General features: G+C 48.4%; 1 protein-coding gene across 3 annotated transcripts in view; it reads left to right on the top strand.

The window, feature by feature from the left end:
- The window catches only part of CEP350 (centrosomal protein 350), a 2,433,119-nt gene that overhangs the window by 1,500,382 nt on the left and 915,474 nt on the right, over window positions 1-17,263 (top strand). For all 3 annotated transcript variants that reach the window (XM_069641456.1, XM_069641455.1, XM_069641457.1), the window contains one exon: window positions 236-420. In XM_069641456.1, coding sequence (XP_069497557.1) covers window positions 236-420 — 185 coding nt within the window. The remainder of the gene's footprint in view (window positions 1-235; window positions 421-17,263) is intronic.

Genomic DNA, 17,263 nt, shown 5'->3' with positions numbered 1-17,263 from the left:
TGCATTAATCCTAATTGATTTGTTCTCTTCCTTAAACTCTACCTGCTCGTTCTGAGGTTAGGTTTGATCATCATTCCTTGTGACCTGTTCTTACCTGTTCCTTTCCTACAGCACACTAGCTCGCCTTTGCCATTTTTCTTCCCTTTTGCACGTTGCAGCACCCTACTCTCAAAGATACATGGTTGTCCTGATTGTATTTATCCTGCAGTAGTCTGTTTTCTTTTTTCTCTTTTAGGATCTGTCTTTGCCATTCTCAGAGGGCCAAGACAGTTTCTCCAAGTTCACTATGGAGATGGTTCGTCAGTACATGAAGGAGGAGGAGATGCGGGCAGCTCACCAATCCTCACTGCTACGGCTGCGCCAGCGGGCATTGAAGGAGAAGACAAAAGCTGAGCTTGCATGGCTGGAACATCAGAAGAAGTAAGTGAGCAGACTCCTCTTAACATGAATACACTTCAAATAATGAGTCAGTGTGTCACATTCAGGCCGGTGACCACTGACTTATAGCACTTAATTCCTAGGTCATTGTACAAACTACTAATTGCACCTTTCAAACATGTTTATGCACTGTGACGATCCTTCAGTTGGTGTCACTTCTCCCCAGGAGCGAGCCCCTTTCCGTGAGGCTAGGGAGGTGAGGCCTCTACCTGATAGTCCCCCTGGGAGTTGTATAATGCTGGAGAGACTCCCCCACACCCTTCACAACCCCTAGGGAGGAGGACGTCCATCTAGGGTATAGCCCTTAGCCTTATGAGAACATCAGATCCACAAACACGCCTCTCCTTCTGCTAACCTATTTATAAACCATAGACCTATGTACTGTTAGAAGGCAGACTACCTCAAGGTTCTGGAAAGTACTGAGACGAAGAACATAGGTAATCCAAGTACTGCGATGAGGTGGGACCCCGGAACAATGAAGAGCAATACCAAGAACTAACTGCAGCGGTTTAGGCTTCCGCAGAGGCTTGGTTCCTCCTCCATAAAAACCAAAGGAGGACTACCTATCTGGGAGACACAGCCAACCAGGACGAGAGACCGGGAAGCTCGAAGGAGACCCGGAGATGTCCAGGACAGAGCCGAGAGCAGTCCTCTCCCGGAGACAAGAGGACAATGACACTCCTTTGCCTAATGGCATCTAGATGGTAACTGTATGCTGGCAGACGGTGACATAAATGTAAGAGGCTGTTTCCATACGTCGGTCCAAGGGCCAGGCAGAAGATCTGCAAGGTGAAGGCACCGAAACATGCAGATGCCCGTGCAGCATACGAAGTAGAAGAGGGACCCCAGGAAAGACCAGACGTGCCTCCCGGGAACAGGCAAGGTGAGAGGTGCAGGGACCGCTAGGAGCTAGAAGCTACATGAGGCAAAAACCCTGTACGGATATAACGAACAGGACCATACCTCGTGTGTCAGTACTTGGCAAGCGAGGCAGACATGGGGACATGTAGAGAACGGGAGAGAAATCCGGGTCGGGGACCCAAACCAAGAGTGATACGGGTCATCTTCCTCGTGGCAGTACTTGGCAGGGAAGTGAGCCAAGAGGGCCTAATCAAATAAGAAGGCAAATTAGGGTTGGGGACCCAAACCAAGAGAGTGATGCAAGTCATCTTCTTTGTAGCAGAGAATATAGCCAAGTGTGCAACATCAAAGAGGAGGAGAAACCAGGGTCAGAGACCCAAATCAAGAGGGTCATAAGCGTCATCTTCCTCGTGGCAGTACTTACCAGAGAAGCGAAACATGTGGGCCCAATCAGAGAAGAGAAGCCAGGTTCACGAACCCTCCTCACACTCAGAGTTGGGTGTTGTATGTGTGATACCTAACGAAGAGAAGACCTGGCAAAGGAAGTAATTCCCCCTGGTTGTAAGAGATTGTTTTATGATTATCAGGAGAAGGGAGTCATTCTCCTGGTAACTCAGACCAGAAGGAAGGTCCAACAGGCCTCAGGAAGGGAGTCTTCAAACGCCAGGAGAAGGGTGGCATTCTCCTGGCCTACGGAGTATATATTGTTTGAAACTTTGTGGCCTGTGAAAGCAAGTCTTTCCCTGGGCTATCTGAGACTGAACGACAGGAGAAGGAAAGCACTCTCCTGACCCATCAAGGAAGCACAGTGTGGAACTTTGACCATAACCCAGGAAAAGCGAAACATTTTCCTGGGACCAGAACAGTACTGCTTTATTCTTTAGTTTCTAATGTAAGGGACAGAAGTGAGTTTTTTTTTGACACAGAACGTTGGACACCTTTTATGTTAACAAGCATCCCAACAGTCACCTTAGATCTTTAGTTGAGGCAGGGAATCCCCTCTTAGGTATAAGGAATGATTGGTTTCCTCTTTATTATTTATGAAGTCTTTAGCCCTAAGCATGCCACCTTTGTGTCTCAGTTCTTCTTCAGCACCCTTACAGTATCCTAATCTTGTTTCTGGAAGAGTCTCTCTTCCCTGTGATGTGATCCTCACTTAATGATTGTATGATCTTGTTAAGGCCATCTTGTGGATTGGGTTGCAACTATTGATAAGCAGTGAATTAAGGTGAGAGCGTTCCATGCCAGGATCGCCTGCCTGGTGGAATACCTGGGCATCCCCCTCCCTCAAAAGGTGCAGCCTGAAGTTGGCGTTTTGTACTTGCCATCCTCGCAGACACCAGGTCAGGTATACCTCTGCAGAAGGATGTCGAAGCTCTGGATAAAAAGAGTTGGGCTAAACCACACACCACACAGCCAGTGAACAAAAAGCTGGATGCTAAGTTTTGGCGGGTCGAGGGCAATGCACTACTCTTGCCCGTACACCTTCACCCGCTGTCGTCCGTCATCGCAGCGGCCTCCATTTATGCCAAGCCCCAGGTTTCTCCGACCAGCACATCAACATCAGCGCTACTGGGCAACCAGGAGAAGGTCCTTGAGGCCTTCCTCCCAGACAATCCGCCCACAATCAGGCGTCATTCAAGGCAAGATTGGCAGAGGCCAAGATAGGCAGAGGCCAAGATAGTGGCACAAGACCTCTTGGAAGCCACAGTAGCTCATATTGTTGCTGCGAGTAGGGCCATATGCATAGCGACGGACATGAGAAGGACCGGCTTAAAGTCACAATGTTTAACCCCAATGTCCAGGAAAAAAATCTGCATCTGCCATTCGAAAGGTGTGATATTTTTCACCCCACCACGGACAAGGAGCTTGACAAAAAGAAAACCAGCTTCCAACTTGCCAAGTCACTGGCTATCCTTACCAAATCGGCACCAAGGGGCAACCTCGGGTGAATAGAGGCCGTTTTCCGGTCTTCTGAGACCCAAGGTCCAGGCAGCCAGACCAGTCCCACATTCAACACCGCCGGAAGCAACAAAAATACTCACATAAGGGGTTCTTCCAGTCCTCCTCTTACACCCAGCCTCAGAGGCAACGAAACAATGACTGGATGTGTCAGATCCACATCACTCCAGTGGGAGGCAGATTGGACCTCCAGTCAGTCCTGACAGACATTGTTCTCGGCCCCTTCGGTGGTGTCAGTAGTCTCGCAACGCTCCCTTCTCCCCATTCTGTCCCCCCTTCTTGTTCTCACCACCCCCAGATCGGTAGACCATCACTCCTAACGGAAATACCCTCACATATAGTGAGCGAAGTGGTGGAGTAGGTGCCAATCCCTCAGCGGGGGTTGGGCTTTTACTCCTGCATATTCGCTATTCACAATAAGAACAAGGCAGGTCTGCGAGTGGTCCTAGATCTATCCTTCATAAACATCTACCTGCCCTTGCAGAAGTTCAAAATAGTTACGCCAGCTCTGATAGCGGAGTCACTGTGTGGGCGGGGGGGGCTGGGCGTGCTTCCTGGATCTGAATGACTCATATCTACACATCCCTTTTTGGCAGCTCTATTGTTAGTTCCTCGGGTTTTCGGGCTTGCATTTCCAATGCATGGGTCTTCGTTTTGGCCTCAACATAGCACAGAGGGTCTTTACGAGGCTCATGAACACTGTGGCAGCGCAGCTCAGGTCGGAGGGCCTACATGTCTATCCGTACCTTGATGACTGGTTCGTCATATGGGAGTCTCCCGGGCAGGTCAAGGACACAGCAGACTAGCTCATGACCACCCTCTACGACCTGTTAGGCATAACGGCTGCATGTCTCCTGTTGATGCCTGACTCCAGGCTGAAAATGAAGAGACTACAGCCCTCCTGGAATCGGGAGGGTGGGGCCCAGTCAGCAGAAGTTGCCATACCAGCGAACCTGCATCAGGATCTTGGGTGGTGGATGCAGGACTCCAACCTTAGGTCGGGCAGGCCATTCAAACAACCCAAGCTGGAGCACACGATTACGACTGACTCCTCCCTCAGGGGGTGGGGAGCCACCCTGTACAGCCAGGTTGTGCACGGGCTGTGCTCTGCAGAACCATAGCAACTGGTTGGAGATGATGGTCATTTGGCTTGCGCTCAGGGCGTTTGTCAATGGTCAGGGGCTGTGCAGTGTCCATTCAAATGGACAACTCCACCTGCCTGTATTACCTCAACAGACAGGGCAATACCAGGTTCAGCCCCCCCCCTTTTGTGCAGGCTGGCCATCAGCATATGGGAGTGGGCCATCAAGCACAGCATATGGATCTCTCAGCAGTGCATCTGCCGGGGGAGTCTAACCTCAGCGGACATGCTCAGCAGTCTGGGGTCCGACAATTACGACAGGCAGCTTAACAAGAATGTCCTTTAGAGCATTTTCAACATGTGGGCGCATCCTCACATATACCTGCTTGTGACGGACTACAACCGGAAATGTCAGCAGTTCGCCTCCTGGGAGCACAGGGGACAAGGCCCGATGGGGGATGCATTGCAGATGCAGTGGAACGGAATGTGGTCCTACACATTTCTTCCAACCCCTCTGCTGCACAGGGTCATTCACAAGGTCGGGGAATCACGTCATCTGTGGCTGATCCTAATAGCACTGCAGTGGCAGGCCAGGCCTAGGTACCCAGACCTCCTCCAGATGGCAGATCGCCCTCCGGTCCCCCTCCCCCTGGGGACCTTCCCACTTCAGGTCCAGCAAGGGGGGGGCAGTGACCCACCCCTCTCCGGAGAAGCTAGCCCTAGCAACCTGTTCCCTGTGCAGCTAGCTCTTCAGCACCTCTATCTGCCTTAGGACAACATGGAAATCATCCAAGGGGCCAGGAGCCAAGCACCAGGCTGCATGCAGACAATACAGAAGCAAATGGGCCAGGTTCTGCTTCTAGGCCACAGACACAGGGGTTGACCCTATAACATGAACCTTAGGCCAGGTGCTGTCATTCTCAGTGCATCTAGTTAGATCTGGGGTCCAGGTAGAAACATGCAGGACCTACTTGGCAGCAATAGGCGCATATAGAAACTCTGATGCAATTTATTTTTCAACTTCCAGCCCGGTGGTCAAGACATCTGGCGGGGGTTTGACAAGGCTGTTCCTGCCGGTCAGGCACCCGCATCTAGCCTGGGATCTCAACGTAGTCCTCAGCGCACTCGCGTATAAACCATTCGAGCCCATGGCAGTTGCTGACATCAGACTTCTACTGTCAGCACAGCGCTACTTGTGGGCCTATCTTCAAAACGCTGCAATAGCGATATCCAGGCTCTTGTGGCAACAGAGCCATACACAACTTTCCATCAAGACAAATTGGTGCTCCACACCCATCCTTTGTTTCTCCTGAAGGTGGTCTCCTCATTCCACATCAACAAGCAGATCGTACTCCTGACTTTATTCCCTAGTCCTACGGATGAGGCAATGAAAGTGCTGCAGCGTCTTGACGTCAGGCGACCACTGATATTCCACTTGGACAGGACCAAGGGTTTCTGTAAGTCTGGCGCTCTCGTTGACACCTTCAGTGGAGCAAACCAGGCTGACAAGCATCCAAGTCCTGAATAGCCAGGTGGATGGTCTCGGCCATTCAGGAGGCATACAAGGTAGAGTGGAAAGGAGTTTGCAAGAAACATACACGATCATGCGGTTAAGGCCAAGGCAACAGTGGTCGCTTTCCAAAGACCTGTACCATGGCAAGTGATTATCAGGGCGGCAACATGAGCCAGCCCGTCCGCCTTCTGCAGGCACTACTGCCTGGACGTCTGTGCACGTTGTGATGCAGCCTTTGGCCAGGCGGTATTGCCAAACCTTTTCACCTAAAAAGGTCAACTACACTCCTCCCGAGGGCTTTATGATCAGTGGTAAACACCCATGCAGCACACAGGATGAAGGAAAGGGGACGGGACGTAGGAGTAATTACAAGTTACTCACTGGGGTTATTAATGTTAAAGGACATTTGTATCGCGTACTATCACCACCAAAGTGGTCCCCTGGCACTCTGGTGGCTCTGAAAAGGGAAGGGAGGGGGGTTAGTGGGAAGGAGCTGGAAAAGTGCAAGAGAGCAGTGATGTGCTGTTGGCGGTCTCAGCCCGGTGGGTCCGTTGGCTGGGCCTGGGGTGTTTTGCAGCCGGTAGTCATTGTGCACTGTTGTGCGAGACTGTGTGTTTTTTGTTTTGTTGTTGCCATGTAGTGAAGTTTGTGTGGTTTGTTGTGCTGTAGGTTTGTGGTTGTGTTTGGTTTGGAATTTGAGAGATGTATGCAGAGGGGGAAATTGTTAGTGCAGTTGATTAGTTGGCATCTATATCCTGACTTGAGGCGGTGGGTTTCTGTATTCTCCCCAGATGGGTTTTGGTAGCACCCTTATGCCTCTGTCATGATCTGGGTCAATCCAGCCTTCAAGGTCCCTTTCACATCTGGCCTCTTCCTCCCCCAAACTGCTTCGCAGAGCTACCTATCTTCCCACTCATACAGCCAGTTCACCTGCCTACGTCCATAGCTCAGCTATTGTGGTGATTGCCAATATCCCGACAATTACAAACACTGTGGTACCTGGTGCAACTAAGGGGCGAGTGCCTATGTTGGGTGGGATTAGGGTAGGGTTGTTGATTCCTTCTCCATGGGTGTCGCCGGTGTTGCACTCTACCCGGTGAGACTCGTCCGGGTGCCGTGGGAGCTTCCCAATGGGTTCTGGGCGCTGTCCGTGTCTAGTTTAGTCTAGTCATCCCTTTTCCTTTTTGTTTCCGTTTTCAGTTTGAGTCTGTGGTGTTGAATAGCCAGGTTTTTAGTAGTTTCCTAAATTTTAGGTGATCTTTGGTGATTCTTATTTCTTTTGGGATGTTGTTCCAGGTTTTTGCAGCTAAGTGGTAGAAGGAGGTGCCTCCAATTTTTTTCTTGAGGTATGGTTTTTGTTCCAGGCAGATTTCGTTGCATGACCCGAGGTATCTAGTTGGCTTGTAGATTATTTTCTTTTTTAGGAATTCTGCTCCTTGTCCGCTGATTGCCCTGTGCGTTATGCACATTGTTTTGAAGGTGATGCAATGTTTTATTGGGAGCCAGTTTAGTGTTTTTAGGGCAGGAGTTATGTGTTCTCTTCTTGATAGTTTGAGGAGTAGTCTTGCAGCTATATTTTGGATCCGTTGTAGTTTCTTCAGGAGGTATTCTGGTATTCCGAGATAGAGGCTGTTTGCATAGTCAACTTTTGACATGATGAGGGCGACGATAGTGAGTGTTTTGTGGGTGAAGGAGAGGAAAGGTAGGATTCTTCTTGCCGTGTGGAGGAGGAAAGAACATTTCTTGACAGTTGCATGCAAGGTTAGGGAGTTGTCCATCAGGACCACCAGATTTTTTACTACCTTAGATGGTGATGGTGCGGTTCCCATTTCAGTTGGCCACGGGACGTCGGTTTAGTTTTCTTGGTCTTTGGATATGATCATGATTTCTGTCTTTCCTGGGTTGATTTTCAGGTTCTTGGCAGTCATCCAGTTGAAGACTTCTTTCAGACATTCAATTAGGGCTGCGTGATCGGCTTGGGTGGATTTTGAAGATGATTTGAGTATCGTCGGCATAGTTGTAGCATGTCATGTTGTATTTTTTGAAGATTCTGATAACCAGTGTCTGGTAGATGTTGAAGTCCAGTGGTTATAGTGAGGATCCTTGTGGCACTCCGCAGTTGTTAACTCTTGGAGTGGATTTGAAAGGTCTGATCCAAACGGTTTCTGTTATGTCTGCTAGGAATGATTTAGTCCAGAGTAGTACTGTGTCAGTTATGCCTATGTCTTCTAGTCTTTTGGTTAGGATGTCATGACTAACTGTGTCGAAGGCTGCAGAGAGGTCGAGTAGGATAAGGGCTGAGGTTATGTTTGAGTCTGCGTTTGTTTTTAGGTCGTCCCAGATGGATAGTAGTGCTGTTTCCGTTCCTCTTGCAGGTCTGAAACCGACTTGAGCTTGGTCTAGCAGGTGGTGTTTTTCTACATGTTCTTGGGTTAATTTATACACGTAGGTTTCCAGGAGTTTTGCCGGGTAGCGAATGTTGGAAATCGGCCTGTAGTTGGAGAGGTCTTCTACGTCGCCACTTGTGTTTTTCAGAAGTGGTTTGATATATACTGATTTGAAGATCCTCGGTACATTTCCTGTTGCTAGTGATTGGTTCAAAAGGTTTCTATAGTATTCTGCTGGCGTTCCTTGAGCGAGGATTGATTTGTAGATGTCCGGGGGACTGGGATCCATGGGTGATCCAGCTTTCTTGCTGTGTTTTACCAGCATTGCGAATGCCTCTGCTGATATTTCAGGAGAGTTTGTGCTGACATTCTGAGATAGGATCGCTCGGTAGTGTCTTGTGGTCGGTTGGTATGTTCTGTATGGTTTGTCGGATGTCATTGAAGTGGTCTGCCAGGTCGTTGCACAGTTTCTCTGAGGGGGTTGGGGTGTTGTCCCAGCCTGGTTGTTTCTCATCTCTTTGATTATGTTAAATATTTCTTTTTGTGTGTTGGTGGCATTGGTGATTCTGTCATCATAATGCCTTCTCTTCGCCTTTTGAATTTCCTTCTTGTATGTGCGGATTTGTCTCTGGAACATTGTTTTTTGTCTGGGTTGTATTCTTTCCTCCATTCCAGTTCATCTTTTTGTTTTCCTTTTTCATGGTGCTTAATAGTGGAATGAACCATTTTGCCATTGGTCTTTTTTTGATGGGGTGAATGGTTTTTCTGGGGCGATCTTGTCGATTGTCTGCAATCCATTTGTGTAGTAGTTCCGCTTTCTCGTCTAGGTCAGCCGGCTCTAGCTCTGTAGTTTAGGGTTTGGTTAACTCCAGTTGTTCGAATAGGTTGCTTTCTTTGAAGTGTTTCCAGTTTCTTTTTGTGGTGGTTGTGAGTTTGGGTGGATGTGGACTTGAGTAGGCAGAGTGATCACGAATGGGATAATGAGATGGACACTCCACAGTATTTTTATCGGCGGTGCCGTGGTGATGAGTTTTTTTGGGTGAAAATTGCGTCAAGGGTGTGTCCTGCCGAGTGTGTTGCCCCTTTGACTAGTTGTCGTAGTTTCATGGTATTGAGTTGTTCGATCAGTGAGTTTTGGGATTTGGCGTGACTGTCTTCAAACAAGATGTTGAAGTCCCCCAGGATGATTAAGTGTTCGTGGTTGATGGCTATGTTGGTAATGGCTTCTATGAAGTTGTCGATGAAGGTTGCAATCATATATCGGTGGTCTGTACACCAGGATGAATGTGATGTTGGTTTTTGGGCTTGCTATTAGGTGTATTAGCATGGTTTCTCAGTTGAGGATGTTGAGCGGTTCGTCTGTTTTTATTTTCAGATGTCCTTTGAATGCAATTGCGATTCCTCCTCCTTTTTTGTTTTTCCTGTTTATTTGGAGGCATTTGAAGTTGTTTGGATGGCAGCCCGGGGGTGTCATTTTGTAGTTGTCGTCCAGCCATGTTTCTGTGATGAACAGGATGTCAATGCCGCGGTCATCGAGTAGATCGAAGATCTCTGTTGAGTGTTTTGACATGGATCTGGTGTTTATAAGATTGCAGTGGAGTTTGGAGGTGTTTTGGTTTGGACTTTCTTGTGGAGGTCATCTTTTGATCGGTGTTGGGGTTTCCTTCCTGGTCGATCTCTTGTTGAGGTGTTGGTTTTGGTGTGTCAGCGTCTTCAAAGAGTTTTTCTAGGTTCTGTCTTGGGTTCTTATTTTCATCGGGTTCGTCTTCCATGAGTTGTGGTTGTCGATTGGAAGTTGTTCTTGCTTTGGTGATGTAAGGTGTTATTGCATCGGTCGTGTGTTTGTTGTTTCTTGTGGTGTCCATCCTTCTTCTACGCGTTTGTGCTGGGTAGTTTGATGTTGCTGCTTCTAGTGTTGGGTTGGTTTGTACTGGTGACCACTTGTAAGCGATGTAAGGAGTTAAGTAGAGGGATTTGTCTCTTCTCTCAGTGTTGGTTCGATTCTTGTTCTTGACTGCAGGGTTGTGTTCTGTAGTTGTGGTTCTTTGTTGCTGTTCAGGAGTGTTTGTTCTACTCTTTTTCTTTCCCTTGGAATGGGTTGTTTGCGCGCCATTAAAAGATAGAGAGTTGTTTAGTCTTTGTTTGCTGATTTCCGGTTGGTTCTGCTTTGGTCTGGTTGTCTTGTGGTGTAGTGGAGGCCGTCCGCTAACAAGTGGGTCCTGTCTGTGGGTGGTATTTCTGGCTGATGTAGCCGACTCGTTCCGTTGCTGTCTTGAAAGGGGTAGGGAGGTGGTTGGGAGTTATGTAGTTAGGTTTTATCGGTGGCTCTCTATGGTGTGAGTTACCCTATATGCGATTCACTGCAGTGGACTGGCAGTGTTGGTTTAATAAGGATATCTGCTAGTTGAGAGTGATTTTGAGGGAGCAGCTAGAATTTAAGCCTTAAGAGGCGCGAGTCCCTAATCGGGGTGTTGCACCACAGCAATTCACTGCTTGGTTCTGTCTCACTTCAGGAGTGAGTTGGTTAGCAGGATTTGGGAGACCCTTCTAGAGGTCTATGAGATTTGAATATCGTACTATGCAACCCGGAAATAGAACCCCTACTAAACTTGAGAGACCTGTATGGTGGCAGAGAGCCTATCAATGCGATCTAAATATCACACGATGCAGTATGGGGACAGAATCCCTATTAATTTGGGAGACCTGCACAGTGGGAGAGGAGCCTATCAATGCAATCTGAATATCGCACAATGCAGCTTGGAGAAAGAACCCCTACCATATTTGTGAGACCTGTATAGTGGGAGAGCTGCCTATCAATGCAATCTGAATATCACACATTGCAGCCCGGAAAAAGAACCCCTACCAAATTTGTGAGACCTGTATAGTGGGAGAGAGGCCTGTCAATGCAATCACAACATTCCACAATGCAATGTCGACCCCGAACCTCTATAAAGTTGGAGAGACCTGTAAAGTGGGGGAGAGGTCTATCAATGCAATCCAAACATCACACAATGTAATATGGACCCAGAACCCCTATAGAAAAATTAGAGACCTGTATAGTGGGAGAGAGGCCTGTCAGAGCAATCTAAATATCACACAACGCAACGCAATATGAACCCAGAGCCCTTACTAAACTTGAGAGACCTGTATAGTGGGAGAGGGGCCTATTAATGCATTCTAACTGTCACAAAATGCAGTCTGGGGACAAAACCCTTATTGAATTTAAGTGCCTGCACAGTGGGGGGAGGCCCCTTAATGCAATCTGTATATCACAAGGCAATATGGACCAAGAACCCCTATAGATTTTGAGGGACCTGTATAGTGGGAGAGAGGCCTATGAATATTATCACAGCATCACACAATGCCATATGAACCTACAACCGCTATTAAAATATAAGAGGGATCTGTATAGTGGGAGAGAGGCCTATCAATGTAATCTGAATATCATACAATGCAGCCTGGAAACAGTGCCCCTACCAAATTTGAGAGACCTGTATAGTGGGAGGGAGGCCTGTCAATGAAATACAACATCACACAATGCAATGTGGCCCCAGAACTTCTATAAACTTGGAGAGGCCCGTCTAGTGGGAGAGGGGCCCATCAATGCAATCCAAACATCAGACAAAGTAATATAGACCTATAGTCCCTCTAGAAAAATTATAGAGTCCTGTATAGTGGGAGAGAGGTCTATCTCTGTAATCTAAATATCACATAATGCCAAATGGACCCAGAACCCATAGACAAATTAGAGAGACCGGTATAGTGGGAGAGAGGCCTATCAATGCAATCCAAATATCACACACTGCAATTAGGACACCAAATGCATGCCAGGCTTGAGAGACCTGTATAGAAGGAGAAAGCCTAACCCCCCTGTGTAATGTTGGTTTGCTACGTGGCTAGTATTCTGGCTAGAGTTGTAGCTCTCCCCTAAACCAGGCCACTCCTACCTTACTCGTCCTTGTAGTTGATGCTTGACGGCTGGTTACTGGGGGACACCGGCTGACACTTCCTGGAGCCGCCTTTGGTGGAGCCGCCGTTGTCCCTGGGCTGCGTGGGCAGAGGGCTGCCCTGGGGTGTTTGTTGAGGACAAGGGAGGAGGTAATCACTGGAGGGGGAGGGTTAGGTAGGCAGGAATAGCGAAGTTTGCGAGGAGAAGGTGAGCGAAGTACACGGGGCAGTGGGGTGAGGGGAGCACACAGAGGCAGTAATTAAAGTGAAAGGCCCAGAGGATCTCCCAGGGGCCTGTTCTCACCTGCCTTGCGCGATCTGAAATGTGGGCAGGGAGAGACACTACCGTTGGCCTCCGAGGCTCAGTGAAGCAGGAACCAGTCACCAGAGGGGAGGGCTAGGGAGGCATGAAAAAAGAAGTTGGTGCTGGGGAGTAGGAGCGGCGCGCACCGCGGGGGTCCAACGGATGGCCAAAGGCTAGCAGACCAGGCCCGGAGGGGTCACTGGCTTGGGGGCACTCGCCTGCAACGCTCCGGATGGGAAAGAGCGTGCAGGGGGCCGCTGGTGAGATACACCAGGAAGACGGGAGGCAATGCCCAATCAGGCTCTGGGGGTGGGGTGGGAGGCTGGAGGAGGGAGGGAGAGAAGGTGCTGGGGAGTAGGAGCGGCGCAGGCCGCGGGGGTCCAACGGATGGTTAAAGGCTAGCAGGCCAGGCCCGGAGGGATCACTGGCCTGGGGGCACTCACCTGCAACGCTCCGGATGGGAAAGAGCGTGCCGGGGGCTGCTGGTGAGATACACCAGGAAGACGGGAGGCAATGCCCAATCAGGCTCTGGAGTGACTAACATACTCCTAGTCCATAGTCCCCTTTCCTCCATACTTCCCACCATCCTCCCCCTTAAAAAGATGCAAAGGTCGTAGGCAGATAAATGCAACGGACGCGTCAAAGGGGACTGAGGTGTGGCGCCGGTGGTTTGGAGTCAAGGGCGCGCACCGATTTAGTATACTATATAATGCGGTTTGGTGGCCGCCTCTGATGCATTGAAAGCTTTTGATACAGTGTTCTATGTATTGGCCCTGGGGACTGGGCCATACTTGGGTAAAGACAATTGTTACTCTAACCCTGCCCCAAACCATAGTCTAACCTATATGATTACCTCTCTTCCATTGAAGTTGAAGAGATCGACAGGCAGTGATGACCTCTGTCCACCTGCTATTTGCATTTTACATGAAGCCCTGGCCCACATGATTTTCTTACATGGGTGGGGAAGAGTATTTTGGCAAACTGTGGTGTTTCAGTTCCACTTTTATACAGGCAAAGCTCTACTATACCTCCTAAATTGACGCTGCAATTGCGATGCCAGTACATTTTAGAGATTCTGATTTAGTTTGAAGAGGTAGACCTCATTCAGATTATTAGGAATACCATCTGAATTGTTGCAGTTGGGATCTCTAAACCTGATCATGGAAAAAAGCAGACCTTTTCAGTCTGCAATCACTACAATTAAATATTTGGGAATTCGTTTTCTTCCAGTATTCAGCCTTTTATAGAGGCACATACAGCATATTTGCTGTAAACTCGAATTGCCAGTGGCTGCCCTCGATTCTCTAACCTGAGAATCTGAGGAGGCCCTAACTAACTGTTTTCATTTCTTTCTTGGTACACTTGTGGCTTTTCCTGTTACAATGGAGATAATGGTTTTATTTGATTCATTTGGCATTTATAAAGCACGCTAAGCCCAGAGGAATCAAGGCGCTAGTTACAACAGAAAGGAAAATGTTACATAGAAGGCAAGCCCGTGTTTGCAAGCTTAACTTGATGGGGGAGAGCATATCAAGGACATTTGTCCAGCAGGTTGGAATAACGGCGATGTCTGATTTCTTTATCTTGTGAGAAGAGCCAAGATTTTAGATGCTTGCAGAAAATCCAGTACAAGTTTTTTGATCTTAAGGTAGGTGGGAGACAATTTCAGTTCTTTGCTGCTATAACCAGGAAGCTGAGACCTCCTGATCTGTACATTTTTATCTCGGTGTGGTAAGGCAGTGCATGCAAGTTGAGCGAGTAGGTCTGGCGGTGTGGATTTAGTTGAACTTTTGTGACAAGTATTTTGGGGCAGTGTTGGAGATGCATTTGTGCGTGATAGCTAAGGTTTTGAACAATATGCGCTCGCGGATAAGGCAGCCAGTGAGCATTTGTACTGACTGTGGAGAGGTGGTCCTTTTTGGGGATGGTCACTGCTGCTCTCAATGCATTGTTTTGTATAATTTGCAGCTTGTTAATATTACGTGTACCAGTACCAGCAAATAAGGAGTTAAAATAATCACGTCTGGATCCTTTGAGTGCTCTAGCGATGGTAATGCAACTGCCAGACGAGAGTCCGGTCTGCAGGTGTTAATTAGCTTGGTTGTGTAGGCGGCTGAAGAGGCTACTGCATTCACTTGCTTAGTTAAAGACAGATTGGAATCCAGGTAGACACCAAGGGATTTGACTTCCTGTGAGATTGGGATGGGGATGCCGTTGATAAGAAAGGATTTGTAGTTTGCATCAAGTTTAAGTGAGCTTGTGACCCAACCAGGGGCAGCTCGGTTTTGTCTTCATTGAGACACAGAGCGTGTTGTGCCTCCAGGCCTTGATAGTGAAGTAGACTGAACCTAAGGTTTTGGTGTCCTTTACATAGTCTCCTTTGATAGGTAAACTTATCTGGGTATTGTCTACATAGTTTGTGAAGGAGATAATTTGGTTTAATTGACAATATTGCTAAATGTAGCCTATTGGCATTACAAAAAACCTAGTTGGGTGGCAGACTGGAAATTGATGGCAGACAGACTATACAGATACCACCTCTTAATTGAAGAACTAAGGGAAACTCAGTTTGTAGCGTTAAGAATTCTACACAATTAACTAAGGTAGAAACTGCTTCTGCCCTTGCCCTGGCTGGTAAACTTAAGTGGCAAGCATCGACTGGTCACTTCTTAACAGTGCTTATTATTACCGTTTATGATCTCTTCTCTCACCCACCAACCTCTCTACAACTATGAACATCCATCTTAAATAAATGCGGTGGAAAAACTATGAGTACAGTATGCCTATGTTACACTTCTCATAATGGGGGATTTGAGCGCAAAGATACCATCTCATTCTGCTTTCATTGAGTGTGTGTATATATTCTTTGGGGCCAGTATATATCAAGGTGCTGCGCCCCATGACCTCTGTTCCTTTTTTAGTGCACTCAGTAATTTTCGGGCGTGCCATTCTTTCATACTTCTGTGTATTGCCGCACACCAATAAGGCCCTGGGCTTTACGCCTTGTACGGATCGCGGGAAGCCGCAGTCGGTCTCCGACTCCCACAGAATTTTTCTTTACTGTCTGGGGGAGGAACACGATCTGCAGGATTGGGAATCATGCCAGTCCATGCACCGTAAGTCCTTACGAGAGCGTGCCGGACAACTATTTACCCTTTGCCACAAAAACAAAAGGACTCTTTCAAAGTCACCAGGTGTGGAGCGGTAAAGACACTGCCCCCCCAGCCCATAATGAGAAGAATCAACGCAAGTTACCCAGTCAACCCTTCACCCCGGAGCAATGGCAGAACCTTTGGCTTAAGTTGCTAGACGGGTCTTTCAAGATGCTGGTGGTGTCGTTGGGATCCACTCCGCTTGGACGAGCCAGCAAGGATCCAACCTAGCTATAAGCAGCTCTCCCTTCGGGTGGTGAGTCCCTGGTGTATGCTTCCCTCATCGACAGTGCCAGAGCTTCTCAACACTATTCCCTGCTCTTGTTGGTCAAGTTTATATCCAGATGACTAAAGTCTTTGAAGAGAAGGGTGATTCTATAATTTTTGGCTTGGACTTATTTTTTTCCAGAGAGGTGCCGATTTAATGCAGGAATTCTACGTTGAAGAGTGTCTGTTGGAGCTGGCCTCTAACTTACATGAGGCCAACGGCTTCAATAAGTCCCCCGAGTTTGACATTCTTCCGGCACAGTCTCTGGGAAAGCTTCACCCTTCAATCCAAAAAATTATCAGGAAGGTCATGGCAACATTGGTTATCAGATGTTATCGACTAGGGCCCATCAAGGGAAAACCTACTGTCCTTCAACTTGGTAGTTGAGGACCCGGTGTTATAGGCTCTGGAGAAGCCAGCCTCAGGCCCTGCGGTGGACACTGACCTAGTGAGGAAACATCGACCAGTGCCTTCAGACCTGGCGTCTATTTCATCCTGTGCCTCTCCTGAGAGCTTGATGATCAGACAGCAACAGCCAACCTAAAAAATATGTTCTTCCCCTCTTTGTCCCCTGACAGGGAGAGCAAGAGGTTGGGTGCCTCAGGCTCCCTTGCTCTGCAGGCAGAGAACATATCCTTGAGTCTGACCAAACTTTCCTTTGGATGGTGGTATCAAAGGTGACTGAAAATCTCCCAGAGGGAGATATGAAAGGGCTTAAACACCCTGGTGAAGGATAGCGGATGAATCAGGTCGGGTCCTCCAGCTGTGTAACGTCCCTCGGCTCTGTCTGCTAGGAGGGGAGGGTTTTGTCCCTTCCCTTTCTATTCCTGCTGCGACAGGGGACATGTGCCCTTGGTTAAGCAACAGCTATGCCCCCGACCCGGCACTTGGGTAGGAGTTTGGATCTTAGAGAGTGAGCATCGCTGCCACTGCGGTGCCCTCTGCATCAACAAGTATGAATCCCCTGTGAAGATGATTTCATCCACTGCACCCCTGTGTGGAAGGGTGATATCCGTTTTCAGAGAGGAATGGCTTCCTACCACATCAGACGCTTGGCCTCACAGGTCGAAAGTTAGGGCTATTGCCTCCCTTCTCTTCAACACCCACAAGACCATTCCTTATCAGGCACGGTCTTCCTTTGTACCCTCTCTTATTGAAGTAGATTTGTCAGTTTCTGGGGAAGGGCACTATAGAACTGGTACCCCACTCAGAACGGGGCAGAGGTTGAAATTCTCTATATTTTCTGGTTCCGAAGGAGGGATGCAGCCCATCCTGGATCTGAGGATCCTGAACTTGTTCCTGCACAGAGACACGTTCACAGTGGTCACTCTAGCCCTGATCCTTCAGGC

The sequence above is a fragment of the Ambystoma mexicanum genome, chromosome 1q, assembly GCF_040938575.1.
Source record: "Ambystoma mexicanum isolate Mex_15411 chromosome 1q, UKY_AmexF1_1, whole genome shotgun sequence".
Lineage (NCBI taxonomy): Eukaryota > Metazoa > Chordata > Amphibia > Caudata > Ambystomatidae > Ambystoma > Ambystoma mexicanum.
Note: the sequence above shows the minus strand (reverse complement) of the source record. Positions and strands in the feature narration are given on the sequence as shown.